This window comes from Zalophus californianus, chromosome 6 (genome assembly GCF_009762305.2).
Source record: "Zalophus californianus isolate mZalCal1 chromosome 6, mZalCal1.pri.v2, whole genome shotgun sequence".
Taxonomy (NCBI): domain Eukaryota; kingdom Metazoa; phylum Chordata; class Mammalia; order Carnivora; family Otariidae; genus Zalophus; species Zalophus californianus.
Window position 1 is genome coordinate 96,400,164 of NC_045600.1, and position 21,763 is coordinate 96,421,926.

General features: G+C 37.4%; 1 protein-coding gene across 4 annotated transcripts in view; it reads right to left on the reverse strand.

The window, feature by feature from the left end:
• Positions 1-1,841: 1,841 nt before the first annotated feature.
• The window catches only part of DNAAF4 (dynein axonemal assembly factor 4), a 68,734-nt gene continuing 48,812 nt past the window's right edge, over positions 1,842-21,763 (reverse strand). For all 4 annotated transcript variants that reach the window (XM_027571292.2, XM_027571291.2, XM_027571294.2 and 1 more), the window contains exons 7-9: positions 5,351-5,504; positions 4,262-4,367; positions 1,842-2,611 (exon numbers count right to left, since the gene is read on the reverse strand). In XM_027571292.2, the coding sequence (XP_027427093.2) occupies positions 2,502-2,611; positions 4,262-4,367; positions 5,351-5,504 (370 nt within the window). In that variant the 3' untranslated portion in view covers positions 1,842-2,501. The remainder of the gene's footprint in view (positions 2,612-4,261; positions 4,368-5,350; positions 5,505-21,763) is intronic.

The following is a 21,763-nucleotide window of genomic DNA, read 5'->3' on the forward strand; positions in this document are numbered from 1 at the left end:
ATAAAAGAAAAATTGTACCAAACCTTGTCTGGGACAAACCATTTTTGCTTGATGTAACTCACAAACCTCTTTCTGGGAGGAAAGAAATGACCATTCCTCATAAAATCCTTAAGCACTTTAATGAGCTAAAGACAGGTTCTGTGAAACTAGTTACCCATCTACCCTAGCTGACTCTCACGTGACTATCAGTCAAAGGGCAAGTGGAATATTAGAAAATACTCTTTCTTTAAATTAAGTCTAACAGTAATTATTTACTATTCCTAGAAAGCATCCACGACAAAAATGGGCTAGTCATGATCTTTCCTTTGTAATCAATACTTTGATATAGTTTGATATTTATTCATAGCCAAATTTGTCAAAAAGTTGTCTTTATTAATAAACAGGTATACTGTGTATTTATGTATGGTAATCACACAGTAGTGGGCGATTAAAGATCCCTTCAGTTTATTTCTGTAACAGCTACATTTAGCTTATTATCCACTTGGTATCTTGAAATTAATTTCAATCAAATAATTGACATTATGAAAAAAACTAAGGGACTACCATAAGAATTGTTCTCTTATCTTTTATTCATGGGCCTTAATAATAATTAGCACTATTATTTGGGAAGTGTGTTTTCATCATAAAAGAGATGGGAGTGTTGTATCAATATTTCAACTCTATCACTACTTCAATTTAAGACCAAAAGTCCCTTGCAAACTATAGGAGATTGCTCAAAAGAGGTCAAGTATTTTGTGAATACAAATTTGTCATACTAATAAATAACTAGTTAAGACTATCCCTTCTTTCCTCTAAGGATAGATCTTTCACCCTTAGGGCAGTTATTGGGCCCAGTCTTTTTTGGGGGGGGGGAGTGGAGGATGGTAATAGGAAGAGCCTGAAGAAGCACTGGGTTGGTTAACATATTTTGAATATCAGACTGGTATTTGACACACAATAATGAGACCCATCTTTATTTTGGTAACATTTATTTTTAAAAAACAAAAACAATAAACCATAAGAAAAAGTAATCCTGCCTTATTAGAAGGTCTATTAACTGGACAAGGCTGCTATGTAAGTTACCTAAGGTTGCTTTATAAAAGTAAGTCTCAAGATTGCTGAACTAGGATATCCTTACACATTCAAAAAAAAGTATTGTGTTAAAAAAAAGAAGAAGGATGAAGCTGTTTTATGGTCCATTTGAATGACATCAGATGACCAAATACTCTAAAAACTAATTCCTAAAAATTGTGTTTTGTTTTTCTAAAAATCCTCTAACTATAATCAGACAATTGTGATACCTACTATTTACAAAAGGGAAGCTGTACTGTTTTTGTTTAATGTTTGCATCATCACTGTGGTACAACACAAACGGTGGTACAATCCAATGCCAGTATCATAATATTCTGTGTTAACATTTCACCCTTTGCTGTCTTTTTCCTGTTATACTTGAAGGTACTAGAAAACATCTCACTAGAAAACTTACCTTCACCCGATAGTATGAAATATGATCAATGCTTTGGGGAACACTACATATAGTTAAAGTCGAAAATAAGGTTTCCTAAACAGGGTGCCTGGGTGGCTCAGTTGGTTGAGTGTCTGCCTTCAGTTCAGGTCATGATTCTAGGGTTCTGAGACCAAGTCCCGAGTTGGGCTCCCTGCTCAGGAAGGAGTCTGCTTCTCCCACTCCCTTTGCCCTTCCTCCCTGCTGCTTGTGCTCTCTCCCTCACTCTCTCAAGTAAATGAATAAGATCTTTTTTTTTTTTTAAAGATTTTATTCATTTATTCATGAGAGACAGAGGAAGAGAGAGAGGGAGAGAGAGAGAGAAGCAGAGGGAGAAGCAGGCTCCCAAGGAGCAGGGAGCCCGACGCGGGACTCGATCCCAGCACCCCGGGACCATGACCTGAGCCGAAGGCAGATGCTTAATCATCTGAGCCACCCAGGCGCCCAGATCTTTTTTTTTTTTAAAGGGGTTTTCCAAACAGTTGTTTTGCTAGATTGAACTGGTCTACCCTCCCACAACAGGATGGAGAAGTAAAGGTTTTGTGCATTGAATACTAAGTGAACATCAGTACTGATTATACTAAGGTCAACCATTCAATTAAGCAGTACATTTAATTTAAAAAATTATAAACATGGTCTTTTATTTTCAAATTTTACCTTGTCAGGTATAAATTAGTAATGTCCTAGTACTCATCACACCAAGAAATATTTTGTTGGTTATAAGGGCAAGCTGAATTCAGTAACAGCAATAACAACAACAAAATATATATGTAATTAATCCATGTATCAAAGAAGCAAAGAATTAAATAATTCTTAATTTGATTTACTTATTCAGAAACCATTCAAATCAAACATTTCATTTTCTATAGATTTATAATGTTTTGCCCTCTACAGAATGAAAAAGAAAGTGATTCTGTACAATCAGCCATAATATTTACAAAGATTCCTAATGCCTCCAGTTATTTTTTGAAAAACTTAAAACAATACCTAGTACAATACCTAGTTTCTTCAGCAGTCATTAAGATTTTAGTTCTGTTCCTTGAATTATCTTCCGAATCTTCTCAGCATCATTTTGTACAATTTTATTGGATGGATCAATCTTAAGTGCAGCTTCATAATCCTGTAGACCTATATTTATATAGCAATGATGGTTGATAAAATTAGTATTTTATAAATACTTGTGGTATCTAGATGATTTTTTTAAATAAAAATAACCACTAAGAACGTGGTTCAGGACAAGCATCAGGTTTTAAAATCAGATTCTCATTTTCACACACGTATATCTATGTAGTATTTCTAAAAGACTGCAGAAAATTTTCACTGATTTCAGGAATAATTATACTCATTACATTCAGGATTCGGTAAGAAGCAGTTTTGGGTTTTTTTTAAAAAAAAAAAGATTTTTAAATGTATTTAATCTCTACATCCAATGTGGGGCTCCAACTCATGATCCCAAGATCAAGAGTTGCACACTTTTCAGGTTGAGCCTTCCAAGCACTCCAGAAGCAGTTATTTTAAATTCAATATACAGCTTAAACTCATTAAAGCATGAACAGACTCAATAAAACTCACATATAAAAAGGACATTTTTATTACCTCAATGAGAAAGTAATAAATGGAATCTTATTTAGAAATTCTAGATTTAAAAAAATAATTTTGGTAGATTAAATCCATTAGTGGTTTTTTCTATAGTTGTCATATCTACAGAATTCCTTTGAGGAAAATTGGTTTAAAAGGAAAGCATTGTGGACTGTTTGTTAAATACATATAAATGAGTCTAAGTCTTTACCAAAATAAGTAGTGGGAAAATTTGAGAGTAAGGAAACTTGAGTTCTAAGTGCTACTGATTTGCCATGCCACTTGAGGTAAATCACTTAACTTCTCCAAACCTCCATTTTCTCATCTTTAAAATGAAGAGTACTTTTAGCTCAAAAAGTCTATGATGCTACAATTTCTAAAGAATGCTTTAAAATGTTTCATTCCTGTCTTGATCATTTTTATCATCATGAAGCTGGATAAGAGACTAAAAATAAAGGGTGGGGCCATAAATCTAATTTGGATGCTTTGGTTAGAAAAAACTACAAAATGTCAGAAACAAGTTTAAAAACGAAGTCAGAAATAATAAAACCTTATAGACAAGCCCATTCCCTGGTAAGTGATCATCAAGGAGTATGCCTCTAGGCCTTGAATAAAGGAAAGTTGACTGGTCCTCTGGGTAAGGAGGTGTGGGAAGAAGAGCATTAAAGATAAAATACTACTACAAAATTTTGCCTTTTGGAGCAACATGAGTAACTGCAAAAAGTCCCTAAATACGTTAAAAATGAAAAACAATAAAAAATAAGTGTGTGGCTTCTATACACATGAGGCTGAAACAAAACTTAGTACAGTCTCTCAAACATAAGCAATGATCATACACTGTGGTAGATCACTTGTTTCCGAGCTTGTGTGTGTATCTGTCTGTATGACCAAAGCAGTTCATTTTAAATTTCCATCATTTATATCCTTTATCACACATCTTTTCATAGAAAAGTTGTCTGGATACTACAGCATTTTCCTACACCTAAATGTGTTGTTCACATCTTGTCTTAACTGCCTTCCATAAGAATAAATTTTTTAAATACTTCAAAATCATTTTTTGTCAGATAAATTGCAAAGAATATATTAAATGCTAAAAATATAAAACAGTGGAGTCCTAAAAAGTTATGATCTTAAATAATCCCAATGACACTTTTTTCAGAGCATAACTTGGAACTTAAAACATCTCTATTAATTTCTTACCTTCTATGTACAATTCTAGTTGACAGAATGCTGTCCCACGTCGTATATATGCCTTCATTCTTCCATTAGCATTATCTGCAACAGGTGGTGTCAATAACTCTAGTGCCTTACAAAATAAAATAAGGTAAAGACAATTTCCAATTTAAACGAGCAAAAACATGATAAAAATCTTAACTTTAAAACAAGCCTCAAGCCTCACTCACCAAAATTTTTTACTTCACTGGCACAGAAATTTATCAAATATATTTGTGTTGAACAATTTAAGGATTTGTTCAATTTTTCCTATACAAGATTCATACCCTCTCTCCCAAAATGATGATTTGGTTTATCATTTGAAACCTCTACAGCTTTATCTTTATTAGCAGGAATGATTAAAAACACTGGAGGTCTTTATATTCAAATTGGGTTATCCCATTCATTCATTCAATAAATATTTGTGCACAGAATTGTGCTAGTAAAAGGAAAACTGGATCATAAAAATATTGTCAGATCTTTTAATAGCTTAATAAGATCAAAGCATGAGGATCTGGTTATTTCCTTCATATTTTCAATCTCAAGGAGCCACATAAGAGATTTGCATATGATTTTCCCCTAAAACAGATTATTCTGACATGGAAAAAAGAGAAAAAACTAGAAGTTTAAGATAATGACATGATATTAATAATAAAATTAGGATATACTAGGTTACTCTGAAAATTGGGAAATTATAGAGCTATCCTTCTACTAGGCAAGTGGTAGTGATAATAAGAAAAAAACAAGTTTTCTTCCTTCAACCTTTCATTAAGTCTGCGAAACTTTAATAAGATAAAGGGTAAGAACAAACTGACAAGCATTTATTAATTTCCTTGTGAATTTCAACTGATACACCAAGGCAATATAGTGCCTTGAAGTCTCAAAAAAAACACCAGTTTCTTGTCAATTCAAAAATTTTTTTTCAGTAAAAAAACATAACTAACAAGATGACTCTTAAAATCCTTGCATCTCAATTACATAAACTTAAAAGAAAAAAGATTAAGGGCAACATTTAAACCAATAAATAAGAGGGTAACAATTTTAAAGCACCATATATAAATAAATAGAAATATATACCTTAGAAGAATCTTCAATGGCCTTGTGTAAGTTTTTTAGTTTTAGGTGGCAAGCAGCCCGATTCAAATACAATAGTGGAATCTTGTTATTTAGTCTTATGGCTAAATTGTATGCATTAATAGCTGCCAAGTAGTTTTCTTTTGCAAACAATTTGCTAATAAGACAAAAAGAGAAAAGGAAAACAATGTAATATTGAAAGAGAAACACAGAAATAATATCTAATGATATTTGGCAGAGGAGATGGCTTACCTCCTTTTCTATTCCCTGTACAATGGACTTCATTCCAAGGCTACATCAGCTTCACCTTTCCTCCACATACATCAGCGTGTAATCTGAATGCAACTGACTTCAACCCCACCTCCGAGGGTATTCATCTGTAGTTTAAACCAGTAAGCATATTTCCACCCTCTTGACTACAATGACTGACTTGGGAGAGGCTTATGACCTAAACTGGTCTATTCAGAATGTGGCCTATGACTTTGTTTCCAAAGTTAGAGAATGAAAAATTGGGAAAACTCCTCTTGCTGGATACAAATGAAGAAAGCACACAGCCCAAACTATTAGTGACCATGTTTAATAACACCACGAGAACAGCCAGCACTAGAATAAAGCTGATACTGTGGAATTATGAAAAGAATAAAAAGGCAGACAGAAACTGAGTCCTTAGTGATACAGTTAAGCTGCTAGATCAAGCTTACCTGAAATGCAATATATCTTTAGCTTTTTACTTATATAAGCCAATAAATTCTTTTTAACATACAGCCAGTTTAAATTGGGTTTTTTTGGTTACTTGGCAAACAAAAGCATCTAATAGATCAAATCTTCCAAAATTCTCTTCAAATAGATGTACATAGTTAAAAGATTTAGTTAAAATGTGAAGTGTTTCTTTATATTTATGTACAATTCTCAGAATTTTGAAAAATGCATAAACATAAGGAAAATAGAAAATACCAAATATAAGTATCATAAAACACTTTGTATTCACTTCCAGTTGATTGTACCGCATACTGTATAGTTCTAGAACATGATGACATCAGAAGTAAAAGCACCCAGTAAATCATTAGGAAAAGGGAAGATGACACCACTGTGACATCTAACCTAAGCCTGACTCAAGTATAAAATAACCCGCACAAACTGGAAAGCTAATTCTCTGGTAACAGTTTATGCTTCTGAAGTGCCTCATATCAGTTAGGACATTTCTGAATGCAAGTAACAGACAGAAGCCCAATTCAAACTGGTTTAAACAAGTAAGGAAATAAATTATCTCACATTTTAAAAGTCCACATTTAAAAAATCCAGACAATGGAAAGGCTCCATGCCCAATGAAATCAGCAGCTTGAGGATGTTATCCTAAGGCCCAAGGTTCCTTTCATTTCTCCATTCTACTGCACTCAGCAGCTACTTCATTCTAGGGCTGGTTTTCCTCATGGGTGTAAGGTGGCTGCATAATTTCAGGTGCCACCTTCAAGCACAATATTCATTAGAAGAAAATGGGACAGTATCTTCTGGCATATGCTCCTTAAGGGCAAGAAAACTTTCCCCAAAAACCTCCCGGTTCACCTCCTTTCCCATCTCACTGACCAAAAGTACCTACCCTTAAAAAAATATTTTGTCTTAAATAAAATCACCAGTCTCTCTCACCAGCTCTATCTCTCTCTCCCCACTTTTACTCCTTAGTACTACATATTGTTTTGGAGCATTTAAAAAAAATTCAACAATATGATCATCTTTTCGTATTAAGAAATATGGAGATATACTATTTTTACAAAGTTTTTGTCGTTGTTGTTGTTACTTTTACAAAGAAGTCTCTAATTTGTGCCAGGATTTCTGAAACCAGTCTCCTCCTACTGATGGACATTTAGAGGTTTTGTTTGCCACTACTCTGCTTTTATAAACAACATTACAATAAATATTTTTGTACATGTAGCTAAAAACAAAGCACCACCACAAACAAAAACCCCACCAGCAGTATAATCAAAACAACCCTGATTTGTTGAAGTCAATCAGAATTTATCCTGGGACTTGGGATAGGGTCCCCATCTAAGTCACAAGGGTAAGTTCTACACACCTAAACAAAATAGGGTTTCAGCCAGTAAGGATAAAGGGAGACCATACATTTTGGCTAGATAACCGATAATGTCTACCACAAGCCTTTTTTTTTTAATTGTGATAAAACATATATAACAAAACTTACCATTTTTAACCATTTTAAAATGTATAGTTTAGTGGCATTAAGTACATTTACATTGTTGTGCAACCATCACCAATATCCATCTCCAGAACTTTTTCATCTTCTGAAACTGAAACTCTGTACCCATTAAACATTAACTTCCCATTCCCTCCTATCTTTGACAACCACCATTCTATTTTCTGTTCTATGAATTTGACTGCTCTAGGTACCTCATATAAGTGGAATCATACAGTGTTTTTCCTTTTGTAACTGGCTTATTTCACTTAGCATAATGTCCTCAAGGCACATCCATGTTGTAGCATGTAACAAGGGTTTCTTCCTTTTAAAGGCTGAGTAATATTCTATTGTATGGATATACCACTTTTTGTTTACCTAAATATCCATCAATGGGCACCTGGGTTGCTTCCACCTCCTGGCTATTGTGAATAATGCTACCATGAACATGGGTGTACAAACACCTGTTTGTGTCCCTGCTTTCAATTCTTTTGTGTATATACCCTGAAATGGGATTGCTGAATCATATGGTAATTCTATTTTTAATTTTTTGAGGAGCCTCCATACTGTGTACCATCTTACATTCCCACCAACAATGTTCAAGGGTTCTAATTGTTCCACATGCTCACCAACACTTGTTATTTCTGGGGTTTTTTTTATAACAGCCATTGTAATGTGTATAAAGTAGTATCCCACTGTGATTTCTATTTGCATTTTCTAAATAGTGATATTCAACATCTTTTCATGTGCTTTTGCCATTTGTATATCTTCTTTGGAGAAATGTCTAAGTCCTTTGCCTACTTTCTATTTTTATTTATTTATTTATTTTCTTTGCCTACTTTTTAAAAAGGTTGTTTGTTTTTTAGCTGTTGAGTTGCAGAAGTTTTTGGGTTTTTCTTTAAGATTTATTTATTTATTTATTTGAGGGAGGGGACAGAGGGAGACAGAGAGAGTAACCTACGCAGACTCCACTGAGCACGGAGCCAACAGGGGGATCAATCTCACGACAGAGATGAGACCTGAGCTGAAACTAAGAGTGGGATGCTTAATGGACTACACCACCCAGGGGCCCCACAGAAGTTCTTTATATATAGTCTGGATATTAAGCCTTTATCAGATATATGATTTGCAAATATTTTCTCCATTCCATAGGTTATCTTTTCATTCTGTTAATAATGTCTTTCATGCACAAAAGTTTTTAATTTTGATGCATTTCGATTAACCTATTTTTCTTTTGTTGCCTGTGCTTTTTAATTTTTTTTTTAATTATTTTTAGAGAGAGAAAGAGAGAGAATGCATGTGAGCAGGGACAGGGGAAGGGCAGAGGGAGAGGGAGAGAAAAAAATCTCAAGCATACTCCCTGCCGAGCACAGAGCCCCACTCAAGGCTCGATCTCATGACCCTGAGATCACTACCTGACCCAAAATCAAGTCAGACACTTAACCGACTGAGCCACCAGGCACCCCGATGCTTTTGATATCACATCTAAGAAATATTGCCAAATCCAATGTCATGATGTACTCTGTGTTTTATTCTAAGAATTTTATAGTTTTAGCTCTTATGTTTAGGTCTTTGATATATTTTGAGTCAATTTTTATATAAGGTGTTAAGGGTCCAACTTCATTCTTTTTTATATGAATTTCCAGTTTTCCCACCACCATGTATTAAAAAAGACTATCCTTTCTACACTGAATAATTGTTGAAAATCATTTGGTCATAGAAGGGAGGGCTATTTCTGGACTACCTATTCCACTGGTCTATATGTCTGTACAAATCTTATATTAACATACACATTTGAAGAACAGTTCCATTTTGGGGGCACCTGGGTGGCTCAGTTGGTTAAGTGTCTGTCACTTGTTTCAAACCTGGGCCTGCCTTTGCATTGGCCTTGTGGGACTTGAGGAGCGAAGGGAAACAACATGAAGCTCACACTGCAGGTCAGGATCTCAGGGTTGTGGGATTGAGCCCACATCAGGCTCCACACTGGGCATGGAGCCTGCTTCAGATTCTCTTTCCTCTCCCTCAGCTCCTCCTCCCTCTAAAAAAATAAAAAATAAAAAATTTTAAAAATTTAAAAATAAATGAAGAATAGTTCCATTTTTCATCTTTAACATTAGTTTTACAATATAACAATTTTGTCAGAAAAATTCTCCCAGGTCCTAAGGGAAAAAGAGTTTACAATGAGAATTACTAAAGAACCTCTGTAGAAGGCATAATAGCAAGAAATATGAAGTATTAAAATATTTTTAATGTTTACATGCACATATTAAATATAAATCCAAATTCTTTTAAGTTCAATGTCACTACAAACATCCAAAAATTTGCGTGATGACTTTCAGAGTGATTTTGAACTAGGAAATAGCCAAATTTCAAAAGGAAAGGGGAAAAAAAATATCTAGAGGGCAGTAACCTTTGCACACCAAATTTAAATAGAGAAGTTAATAACCATGAGGTCTCCCCTAATGTTCCAAATAAGGCAATGTCAATGAAAAGAATTATGCAAAAGTACTCATTAATTCAACACATACTGAGTGCTTATTATACTGTATGTACAGCGAGAACAAAAGAGTCATGGACAATTGCAAACATTCCTGTCATTTTTATGACTGACTGGTCTGCCTTTATAAAGAAAGAAACATTCTGATTTGCAATGGCCAAAAGGGCCAAAGATTTTGTACAAGAGTTGAGTGTGGGAGAAGCAACCAGAGGCAGGACTGATAGGAAAGAAGCACTGTAGAGAGAAGTCAAGAAAAGGGCAGGAGAAAGCTAGGAGAAATCAGAAGTAGTAGGGCTTAGCCACAGCAATAGGGGCGGGAGCAACACACGATTCCAACAGAAGACAGAATAGCTCTGTTGTGCGGGCAGTAAGAACTGTAAGAGTCACCTACCCCTGAAAGGACTTTAAAAGTCCTTGTCTCTTTCAGCATCTCATAGAAAACATTCTTGGGTATCTTGAGAGCTTCTAACGCTGAGTATCAGCATGCCTTAGTGAGGGCACATCAAGCAGTACAATTTAGCACTCACGATGGAAACAGGAAGAGGAAACTACATACCAAACAAAATGACAAGGTCGGCCATAACAGGTACCGTCCTGCAACAGAATAGTATGGGCTATAAAATGCATACAAACAAGCAACTGAACAAAATGATAATTACCTCAAAGAAGTCATCTTGGACTATGGATTCTAAACTTCTTTAAGTCAGGCAAAAGGTAGCAGTATAAGAAAAGTGTCTTATCTCCAGAAACAGAGTTTTTAAAATGCAGCAGAGCAAGGCAGATTTGGCAAATCTGTCCCGAAAGTAGGCAGGTGCAAAGGGCTGTTGGGAGATAATTCTCTATGGGAATCTTATGTTCATGCATGTCTTATGTCAGATGCACGGTCAGCTTTTAACTGGACAATCTTTTCAAAGATGTTTGTATAGCACACAGCCTTGGAAAATAGAGATAGTGTCTTCCTCTGGGGTGAAGAACAGATTTATTTACTGTTCAGTATGAAAAAAATATAGTATCTACTCGTGCGGCAAAAGTTCGACATGTTTGCTTACAATCCTCTTATAAAAAAGTGTGTTCCTTGGGGGCACCTGGGTGGCTCAGTCAGATAAGCATCCAACTCTTGATTTCGGCTCAGGTCATGATCTTGGGGTCCTGGAATTGAGCCCCATGTCAGGCTCCTGCTCAGCGCAGAGTCTCCTTGTCCCTCTCCCTCCTGCTCTGCTCTTCCCACCCTCCCCCACCCCCGCTCTCCCCCCACACACACACTCTAAAATAAGTAAAAGTAAATTAAAAAATTGTGTTCCTTAAATATGGTGTTCTGAGCTGTGGTTCAAACCTGGGCCTGCCTTTGCATTGGCCTTGTGGGACTTGAGGAGCGAAGGGAAACAACATGAAGCTCACACTGCTTGCTGTGCCTTGAATAATAGTCCTTTATCTCTGACCCATGAGTCTCCTGTATTCTCCCCTGTATCCATGAAACTGTGGTAGGCTAACCCTTCACAGTTCTTGCCAGGGCATGGACCCAAACCTAAGAATTAGAAAGAAATTCAATTTGGCAAGTAGAACTGTATACTGTGTTGGGAGGAGATGATCAATAATCAGCATCAAAAAGTCCAACATGAAGTAAAAGGACATCCAGACAGGCAGATAGAATCCAACCACAGAACAACAAGCATAAATATAGACGGGCAGACTAGGTTAGTCTGTCAGCAGGGTCTTATAAACAAAGCTGGGATTCAGAAGTAGAATTAGCCTGGTAGCAAAAGGAAAAACAAAAGCAAAACAGATTCCCCAATCTTAAAAGGACTGGGGTACTAGGCAGCTACAAAATCTGGCACTTAGGCCAAAAGAATAAAAAGAAAATTCAGGGGGCACCTAGGTGACTCAATGGGTTAGGCATCTGACTCTTGATTGCAGCTCAGGCCTTGAACTCAGCATCATGAGTTCCAGCCCCACATACAAAGAAAAGAAGAGAAAAGGAAAGAAAAGAAAATTTAGATATAAGAACTAGGGTAGACAATGATTTTATGTAATAATAGCAATATGATGCTGGGAACTAGATTGTAGAATAATATATCCTTAATTCCCTCCTATGTAACGTAATACTGCTGTAGAGAGTGAGGTATGCAGAAGGGATTCAAGTGGCCTTAGGGTAGGAAAAGAAGGGATTTAAGTCTGAAGTTAAGACAGAGTCCAAAAAAACTTATGCTAAAAATCAAGCACAGAGCAATGTCAGTGACACAGAACAATGGTCCATTTACTTTATATGATTACAGGTGTCTAGAAGAGTAGCTATTAAAGTTATTTACAGATTCTGAGTCATATAAGCCTGTTAAATAACATCATACCAAGCACATATCTAAATTAGAGCATCTAGACTCTGTTTTATGTGAGATCTTCTCAGTAAAAAGCTGTCTGGTACGTAAGGTTAATTGGAAAAGGTAAAATGCTTTCATGAGCAAATAAAATTACCTAAGCTTACTTATTCTCCCAAAAGGTAGAGATTTGGCATTTAAACTAAGACACAGCAGTGGAAGGGTAGGCAGAGAAAAATGAAAAAGCTATTGCTCTTTTGAAAGGTTTGCACACCTCTACCCTTTTGTGAAACAAGTGTCCCATGGGTTTTAGCATAGTAAAAACAGTTGGACTGTTTTCACCTGTGTAAATATAGAAGGCTATCATGAAACAAAGCCTCCAGAGATGAAAGTATTTCATCCTTTGGCTTAAGTTCAACACTCCACTTCTGAATCAGTTCTATTATGTCTATTTCTATCTTTTGTCCTGTATTACATTGCTAGCGAGGATACAATTCTAACAAGTCTTATCTTTCCTTTTATCTATTTGTACTTTACAGTATGATTAACCGTACTTTGCTCTATTTCTCTGGGTGTTATCAGTTACCAAGTTTTCTTCCATCTCTCCTCATATTCAACATTCTTTCTCTGGTCCTCTTATTTTACGTTTCTTTCTTTTTCTATCTAATTGGAGGTAGTGAGGCAAAATGGTATATAAACAAAAGAGGCTGAAAGTAATGACAATCTACCATGTCTGACTGCTGCAAAATATACTTTTACACTAGGGTTGCTGCCAATTTGTTGTTTTTGCCAGCAGTCAATTTTATTTCTATGTTTTAATTTTTTTAATTTTTAATTTTCACACACACACACACACACACACACACACACACACACACACACACACTTTTGCTGCTCTTAGTCAAAATTCCAACCCTGGCTCAAAAATCTTATCTTCCCTTTCTACTCTTTTTTTTTTTTTTTTAAGATTTTATTTATTTATTTGAGAGAGAGAGCATGAGCACAAGAAGGGGGAGGGGCAGAGGGAGAAGCAGACTCTCCGCTGGGCAGGGAGCCGGATGTGGGGCTCGATCCCAGGCCCCTGGGTCATGACCTGAGCCAAAGGCAGACGCTTAACCGACTGAGCCACCCAGGCGCCCCAGCCCTTTCTATGCTTAAATCCAAATCACATCTTTAGTGTATCAGAAATAAGACCAGACCAACACTACCTAGGACCTTTAGTCCCAGCATCACAACACCTGTACCAAAGGACTGTCTCACCATTTCAGTAAACCGCGTTACCTTTGAGCACTGATCTAAAAGCACACTTCTCCCTTGTCTTCATGTTTCTGGTCTTTCCTACTCCCATGCCCCTCTACTCCTTTGCATTTTTTTTTTTTTTAAGTAATCTCCATGCCCACTGTGGGGCTTGAACTCATGACACTGAGATCAAGAGTCCCATGCTCTACCGACTGTGCCAGCCAGGTGCTCCTCCTTCGTACTTTCTTATTCCTAGTTCTTCCATAATAGACTCCACCTCCCAGTCCTTCTCTATACCCTTAACTTTTCCACAAAACCTTTCTAAAACAAACCTGGCTCTGCCCTGGGGGCAGTGCTAATCTCTGCCACCCTCCCCACTAAATACCCCTCCACCCAACTCCCCACATCAGGGATTTCAGGGGGTGGAACTGCAGGAACTGGCATTGTCTGGGCTTGCTTCTGCTAGATCCAAGCTGTAACTCTTTAGATAGAAGGCCTTGTCCTTTGGGACTCCTGACATCTTTGCCCTACAGCCATCTAGTCACTGTCGTCTACTGGCTTTTTAAAATCACTCTTCTCATATTCATTAAGGACTTTGAGAAACCTGGTTCCCAGCATCTGTCTCTATCCCAACTTCTGCCATGATTCCAGAGGATTCTAAGGTTTATGTATGTGACCAATTTATCAATTTATTCTTGAAATACCTGGAACTCCCTAACTCAGCATATCTTCAACTGTACTTTTGCTACCCACTCCCAGGGTCACACACTGGCCTCTATCTAATTTCTTAATTGCTCCAATTTCTCTTATTCCACTGGGCCCCTCATGGCATTTCTTCCTTTCTAACTCAGCCTGGACTTCACGGCTAAATATCTGAGCTATTTTTCAATGAGCAATCTGGTCTCTTGCACTACTGGTCTTTTACTGTACTTGTCAGTTAAAAATCCCACTCTGGCCCAAAGATCTATTCTTAAATCCAAAAGACTAAACACTAGAGGAGATAAATCACACAGCTGTACTGACATCTCTATAAATTCATGTTCTTCAACCTGGCAAGGCCAACAGTATTCACTAGTCAATTTCCCTTATCTAGGTCCATACTTGTCTTCACTTTCTTTCCTCCAGTCTTAGAAAATGAAGTATCTCTGTCTATTCCAAGTCAATCTATCAACATTTTCTAGAGCAAAGTAATGAATCCAGCAGGACAGCCCACTCAGCTTTGCTCGCTTCAGCATTCTCAGATTGTAGGGAGGAGCAATTCATAACCAAACCACTTAGCCTGCTTTCACAAGTGGAATACAAGGACAGAAAGTGGGTTTTATTCTTCTGTGAGAAATATACAGCAGTAGTTAGAATACAAGCTTTTAATCATACTGACCTGGAATTGAATCCTGATTTTACTCATTAACCATCACCTTAGCCATGTTTTCTTAACTTCTAGCCGTTTTCCATGTTTGTAAGAAGGGGATAAAAATAATAATATCCAATAGTCACATTGTTATAGGAATTAAGCGAGGTATTTTGTGTACAGCTGCTAATTTCTCAATAAACATTTGCTAAATAGTGCAAAAGTAGTAGGTCCTGCCCAGCTACAGTTGTGAGGACTTAATGAGATAGAATAAAACACAAAAGCTCTTGTAAACCATCACAAGCTATGAACATATGAACTGTGATCCTGACAATGGGGCAGTTTAGAGATAAGCAAATGCAATTAAAGAAATGACAGAATGTTAGAGCCGGGGGGCACTGCAAGCAGTTGGCCAAGTAGAATGGGTGGAAAAAAAGAGGGACTTTCATTTAATATGTGCTGTGAAAATTTCTTCCCCCCCCAAAATATTTGTTATTATAAAATTTTAAAATGAATGCAACTTTTAAAAAGAGGAAGAGTGAAACAAAATCAAGACAATCCATCCATTTTTGGCTTTCACCCAATTTTCTCCACTCTGCTCAGAGAGATTTCAATCACCTCTTCTTTCTCTTGTCTCCAAACCTATTCAAATCTTTTATATTCTTAAGGAAACAACACAAAACAAAAACTCTTTAAATTTTCTACCCCATTGGCTTCTAGGAGTATTTTTGTGTACTCCTTTCTTTTGCAAGACCTTTAAGTGTCGATAGGTCACGGAGCGTTATCCTCAGGCCACTACTCTCCTGGTCTACATGCTCTGTGGATATCTCAGTTACTTTTTTACTTTTATAAATTTAACTGCAATATAAATGCTGATAACCTCCAAATCTATTTCTACAGTGCTGACTTCTCCTCTGGGTTCAAACTTGCTGGACAGTGTCACCCAGACTGGCCCAGAGACATATTCAACTCAACATATTAAAAACTGAACTTAACCTCCATTCTCTCCTGACTGGCCCCTCATTTTGTATTCTCTAATTTGGCTGGTGGCATCACACAATCAATCATTCAAACTAGAAACTGGGAACTCCTTCCTCTTACTCCCCAAAAATCAATCAAGAAGTTCTGCCTATTTTACCTCTTAAATATTTCTCAAATTTCCCTCCCCTCCACCCCTACAACAGCACCTACAAAAAGGTCAGTTCAAGGCCTTTGCCATGTTTTCTGCAACACATTCTTCCCCCTCACCTTATAGAATAAAATCTAAAAAAATGCAGGTGCCCCCCAAAAATGCAGATTCTTAAATAGAATGAGCAAACTGGTAGCTGCCAGAGGGAAGGTGGGGGGGGGTGAAATAGGTGAAGGTGATTAAAAATAAACTTATCATGATGAGCACTGAGTAATATAGAAATGTTGAATAGTTATATTGTACACCCGAAACTAATATAACACTGTATGTTAATTATACTCGAATTAAAAAATAAGTTAAAAAAAAAATCTAAACCAAGCACACACGGCCCCTGATGATTTTTCTAAGTTCATTTGTTTTTACTTGTAACCTCAAATTTTATGTTTTACCAAAAAATAAACCACACGTAATTCCTGACCTATATATCACACTATTTCTTGTCTCTTGAGCTTTTGTTCATATTGTCTCCACTACTTGAAATGAATGCCTTTCTTTCCCTTTCTCTTGAAACTCCTACTTATCATTAAGAGGAGCTCAGGGGCTACATTCTCTATGAAGCTTTTTCTGAACCTACCTTCCTCCCTTTAAAGGTAGGTGCCCCTCTTCTGTATTCTCATTTTACCTTGTTCTTTTCTATGTATTGTACTTCCCAAACAGTATTATAACTATTTGTATATGTCTGTCTCCTCCACTGATCTTTGTAGCTCAGAGCCTAGCCTATAGTCTGGTAAATAGCAAGCAATCAATAGATGTTTATTTAATGGTTGAATAAATGGAGAGGAAGGGAGGGAAGGAGCAAGGGAGAGAGGGAAGGGAAGAAAGAGGAGGAAGGATCATGTAGGGCTTTAATGTTGGAAGTAAGAGAAACCAACCTGTCAGGCCCAAGCAGCTGACCTTCAGAAAAACTGTCACTTTAGCTCAACCCCACATATCAATCCCTGGTGTAAGAGACAGGAGAAAAGACCAAGAAAGAACACAGGAAACATAAGAAAAGAAAAATGTAGACATGTGGTAGACAGGTAATGGAAACCTTCCACCCCCCAAAAGATGTCCATATCCTAATCCTCACAACCTATGACGTGGCAGGAAGATTCCACAGATGTGCTTAAATTAAGGTCTTGAGGTAAGAGATTATACAAATGAGACTAACGTAATCACAAGGATCCTTCTAAAAGAAAGAGGGAAGCAGAAGAGTCAGAGTCAGAGAAGGAGATGGGATTATGGAAGCAGAGGTTAGAGTGATGCAATTGCTGGCTGGAGGCCACAAGCCAAGGAATATAGGCAGCCGAAAAACTAGAAAATGAAAGAAAATAGATTCTTTCCTACAGGCTCTAGAAGGAACACAACTGATACCTTGATTTTAGCCCAGTGAAAACCATTTTGAACTTCTGACTTTTAAACTGTCAGAGAGTAAATCTGTGATTTTTTTTTAATTTTTTTATTGTTATGTTAATCACCATACATTACATCATTAGTTTTTGATGTAGTGTTCCATGATTCATTGTTTGTGCATAACACCCAGTACTCTACGCAGAATGTGCCCTCTTTAATACCCATCACCAGGCTAACCTATCCCCCCACCCCCCCTCCCCTCTAGAACCCTCAGTTTGTTTTTCAGAGTCCATCGTCTCTCATGGTTCGTCTCCCACTCCGACTTACTCCCCTTCATTATTCCCCTCCTGCTATCTTCTTCTTTTTCTTTTTTCTTAACATACGTTGCATTATTTGTTTCAGAAGTACATATCTGTGATTCAACAGTCTTGCACAATTCGCAGCGCTCACCATAGCACATACCCGCCCCAATGTCTATGACCCAGCCACCCCATCCCTCCCACCCCCCACCACTCCAGCAACCCTCACAGTTTGTTTCCTGAGATTAAGAATTCCTCATATCAGTGAGGTCATATGATACATGTCTTTCTCTGATTGACTTATTTCACTCAGCATAACACCCTCCAGTTCCATCCACGTTGTTGCAAATGGTAAGATCTCATTCCTTTTGATGGCTGCATAATATTCCATTGTGTATATATACCACTTCTGCTTTATCCATTCATCTGTCGATGGACATCTTGGCTCTTTCCACAGTTTGGCTATTGTGGACATTGCTGCTATAAACATTGGGGTGCACGTACCCCTTCGGATCCCCACATTGTATCTTTGTGGTAAATACCCAGTAGTGCAATTGCTGGATCGTCTGGTAGCTCTATTTTCAACTGTTTGAGGAACCTCCATACTGTTTTCCAGAGTGGTTGCATCAGCTTGCATTCCCACCAAAAGTGTAGGAGGGTTCCCCTTTCTCCACATCCCCGCCAACATCTGTCGTTTCCTGACTTGTTAATTTTCGCCATTCTGACTGGTGTGAGGTGGTATCTCATTGAGGTTTTGATTTGGATTTCCCTGATGCCGAGCGATGTTGAGCACTTTTTCATGTGTCTCTTGGCCATTCGGATGTCTTCTTTGGAAAAATGTCTGTTCATGTCTTCTGCCCATTTCTTGATTGGATTATTTGTTCTTTGGGTGTTGAGTTTGATAAGTTCTTTATAGATTTTGGATATTAGCCCTTTATCTGATATGTCATTTGCAAATCTTTTCTCCCATTCTGTCGGTTGTCTTTTGATTTTGTGGACTGTTTCTTTTGCTGTGCAAAAGCTTTTTATCTTGATGAAATCCCAATACTTCATTTTTGCCCTGGCTTCCCTTGCCTTTGGTGATGTTTCTAGGAAGAAGTTCCTGCGACTGAGGTTGAAGAGGTTGCTGCCTATGTTCTCCTTTAGGATTTTGATGGACTCCTGTCTCACGTTTAGGTCTTTCAACCATTTGGAGTCTATTTTTGTGTGTGGTGTAAGGAAATGGTCCAGTTTCATTCTTCTGCATGTGGCTATCCAATATTCACAACACCATTTCTTGAAGAGACTGTCTTTTTTCCATTGGACATTCTTTCCTGCTTTGTCAAAGATGAGTTGACCATAGAGTTGAGGGTCCATTTCTGGGCTCTCTATTCCGTTCCATTGATCTATGTGTCTGTTTTTGTGCCAGTACCATACTGTCTTGATGATGACAGCTTTGTAATAGAGCTGGAAGTCCGGAATTATGGTGCCGCCAGCTTTGCTTTTCTTTTTCAACATGACTCTGGCTATTCGGGGTCTCTTCTGGTTCCATACAAACTTTAGGATTATTTATTCCATTTCTTTGAAAAAAGTGGATGGTATTTTGATGGGGATTGCCTTGAATGTGTAGATTGCTCTAGGTAGCATTGACATCTTCACAATGTTTGTTCTTCCAATCCATGAGCATGGAACGTTTTTCCATTTCTTTGGGTCGTCTTCAAATTCTTTCATGAGTATTTTATAGTTTTCTGAGTACAGATCCTTTGGCTCTTCGGTTATGTTTATTCCTAGGTATCTTATGGTTTTGGGTGCAAAGGTAAATGGGATCGACTCCTTGATATTTCTCTCTTCTGTCTTGTTGTTGGTGTATAGGAATGCCACTGATCTCTGTGCATTGATTTTATATCCTGCCACTTTACTGAATTCCTGTATGAGTTCTAGCAGTTTTGAGGTGGAGTCTTTTGGGTTATCCACATTCAGTATCATATCATCTGCAAAAAGTAAGAGTTTGACTTCCTCCTTGCCGATTTGGATGCCTTTGATTTCTTTTTGTTGTCTGATTGCTGTGGCTAGGACTTCTAATACTATGTTGAATAGCAGTGGTGAGAGTGGACATCCCTGCCGCGTTCCTGACCTTACGGGGAAAGCTCTCAGCTTTTCCCCATTGAGAATGATATTCGCTGTAGGTTTTTCATAGATGGCTTTTATGATATTGAGGTATGTACCCTCTATCCCTATACTCTAAAGAGTTTTGATCAAGAAAGGATGCTGTACTTGGTCAAATGCTTTTTCTGCATCTATTGAGAGGATCATATGGTTCTTGTTCTTTCTTTTGTTAATGTATTGTATCACGTTGATTGATTTGCGGATGTTGAACCAACCTTGCAGCCCAGGGATAAATCCCACTTGGTCGTGGTGAAGAATCCTTTTAAAGTACTGTTGGATCCTATTGGCTAGTATTTTGGTGAGAATTTTTGCATCCATGTTCATCAAGGATATTGGTCTGTAATTCTCCTTTTTGACAGGGTCTTTGTCTGGTTTGGGACCAAGGTAATGGTGGCCTCATAAAACGAGTTTGGAAGTTATCCTTCCATTTCTGTTTTTTGGAACAGTTTCAGGAGAACAGGTATTAATTCTTCTTGAAATGTTTGGTAGAATTCCCCTGGGAAGCCATCTGGCCCTGGGCTTTTGTTTCTTGGGAGATTTTTGATGACTGCTTCAATTTCCTTAGTGGTTATAGGTCTGTTCAGGTTTTCTATTTCTTCCTGGTTCAATTTTGGTAGTTGATACATCTCTAGGAATGCACCCATTTCTTCCAGGTTATCTAATTTGCTGGCATATAGTTGCTCATAATATGTTCTTATAGTTGTTTGTATTTCTTCGGTGTTGGTTGTGATCTCTCCTATTTCATTCATAATTTTGTTGATTTGGGTCATTTCTATTTTCTTCTTGATAAGTCTGGCCAGGGGTTTATCAATCTTGTTAATTCTTTCAAAGAATCAGCTCCTAGTTTCGTTGATCTGTTCTACTGTTCTTTTGGTTTCTAGTTCATTGATTTCTGCTCTGATCTTTATTATTTCTCTTCTGCTGGGTTTAGGCTTTATTTGCTGTTCTTTCTCCAGCTCCTTTAGGTGTAAGGTAAGGTTGTGTATTTGAGACCTTTCTTGTTTCTTGAGAAAGACTTGTATTGCTATATACTTTCCTCTCAGGACTGCCTTTGCTGTATCCCAAAGATTTTGAACAGTTGTGTTTTCATTTTCATTGGTTTCCATGAATTTTTTAAATTCTTCTTTAATTTCCTGGTTGACCCATTCATTCTTTAGTAGGATGCTCTTTAGCCTCCATGTATTTGAGTTCCCTCTGACTTTCCTCTTGTGATTGAGTTCTAGTTTCAAAGCACTGTGGTCTGAAAATATGCAGGGAATAATCCCAATCTTTTGGTACCGGTTGAGACCTGATTTGTGACCTAGGATGTGATCGATTCTGGAGAATGTTCCATGGGCACTAGAGAAGAATGTGTATTCCGTTGCTTTGGAATGGAATGTTTTGAGTAAGTCTGTGAAGTCCATTTGGTCCAGTGTTTCATTTAAAGTCTTTATTTCCTTGTTGATCTTTTGCTTAGATGATCTGTCCATTTCAGTCAGGGGGGTGTTAAAGTCCCCCACTATTATATTGTTGTCAACGTGTTTCTTTGCTTTTGTTATTAATTGCCTTATATAATTGGCTGCTCCCATGTTCGGGGCATAGATATTTACAATTGTTAGATCTTCTTGTTGGATAGACCCTTTAAGTAGGATATAGTGTCCTTCTTCATCTCTTATTACAGTCTTTGTTTTAAAATCTAATTTGTCTGATATAAGGATTGCCAGCCCAGCTTTCTTTTGGTGTCCATTAGCATGGTAAATGGTTTTCCACCCCTTCACTTTCAATCTGGGGGTGTCTTTGGGTCTAAAATGAGTCTCTTGCAGACAGCATATCGATGGGTCTTGTTTTTTAATCCAATCTGATAGCCTGTGTCTTTTGATTGGGGCAT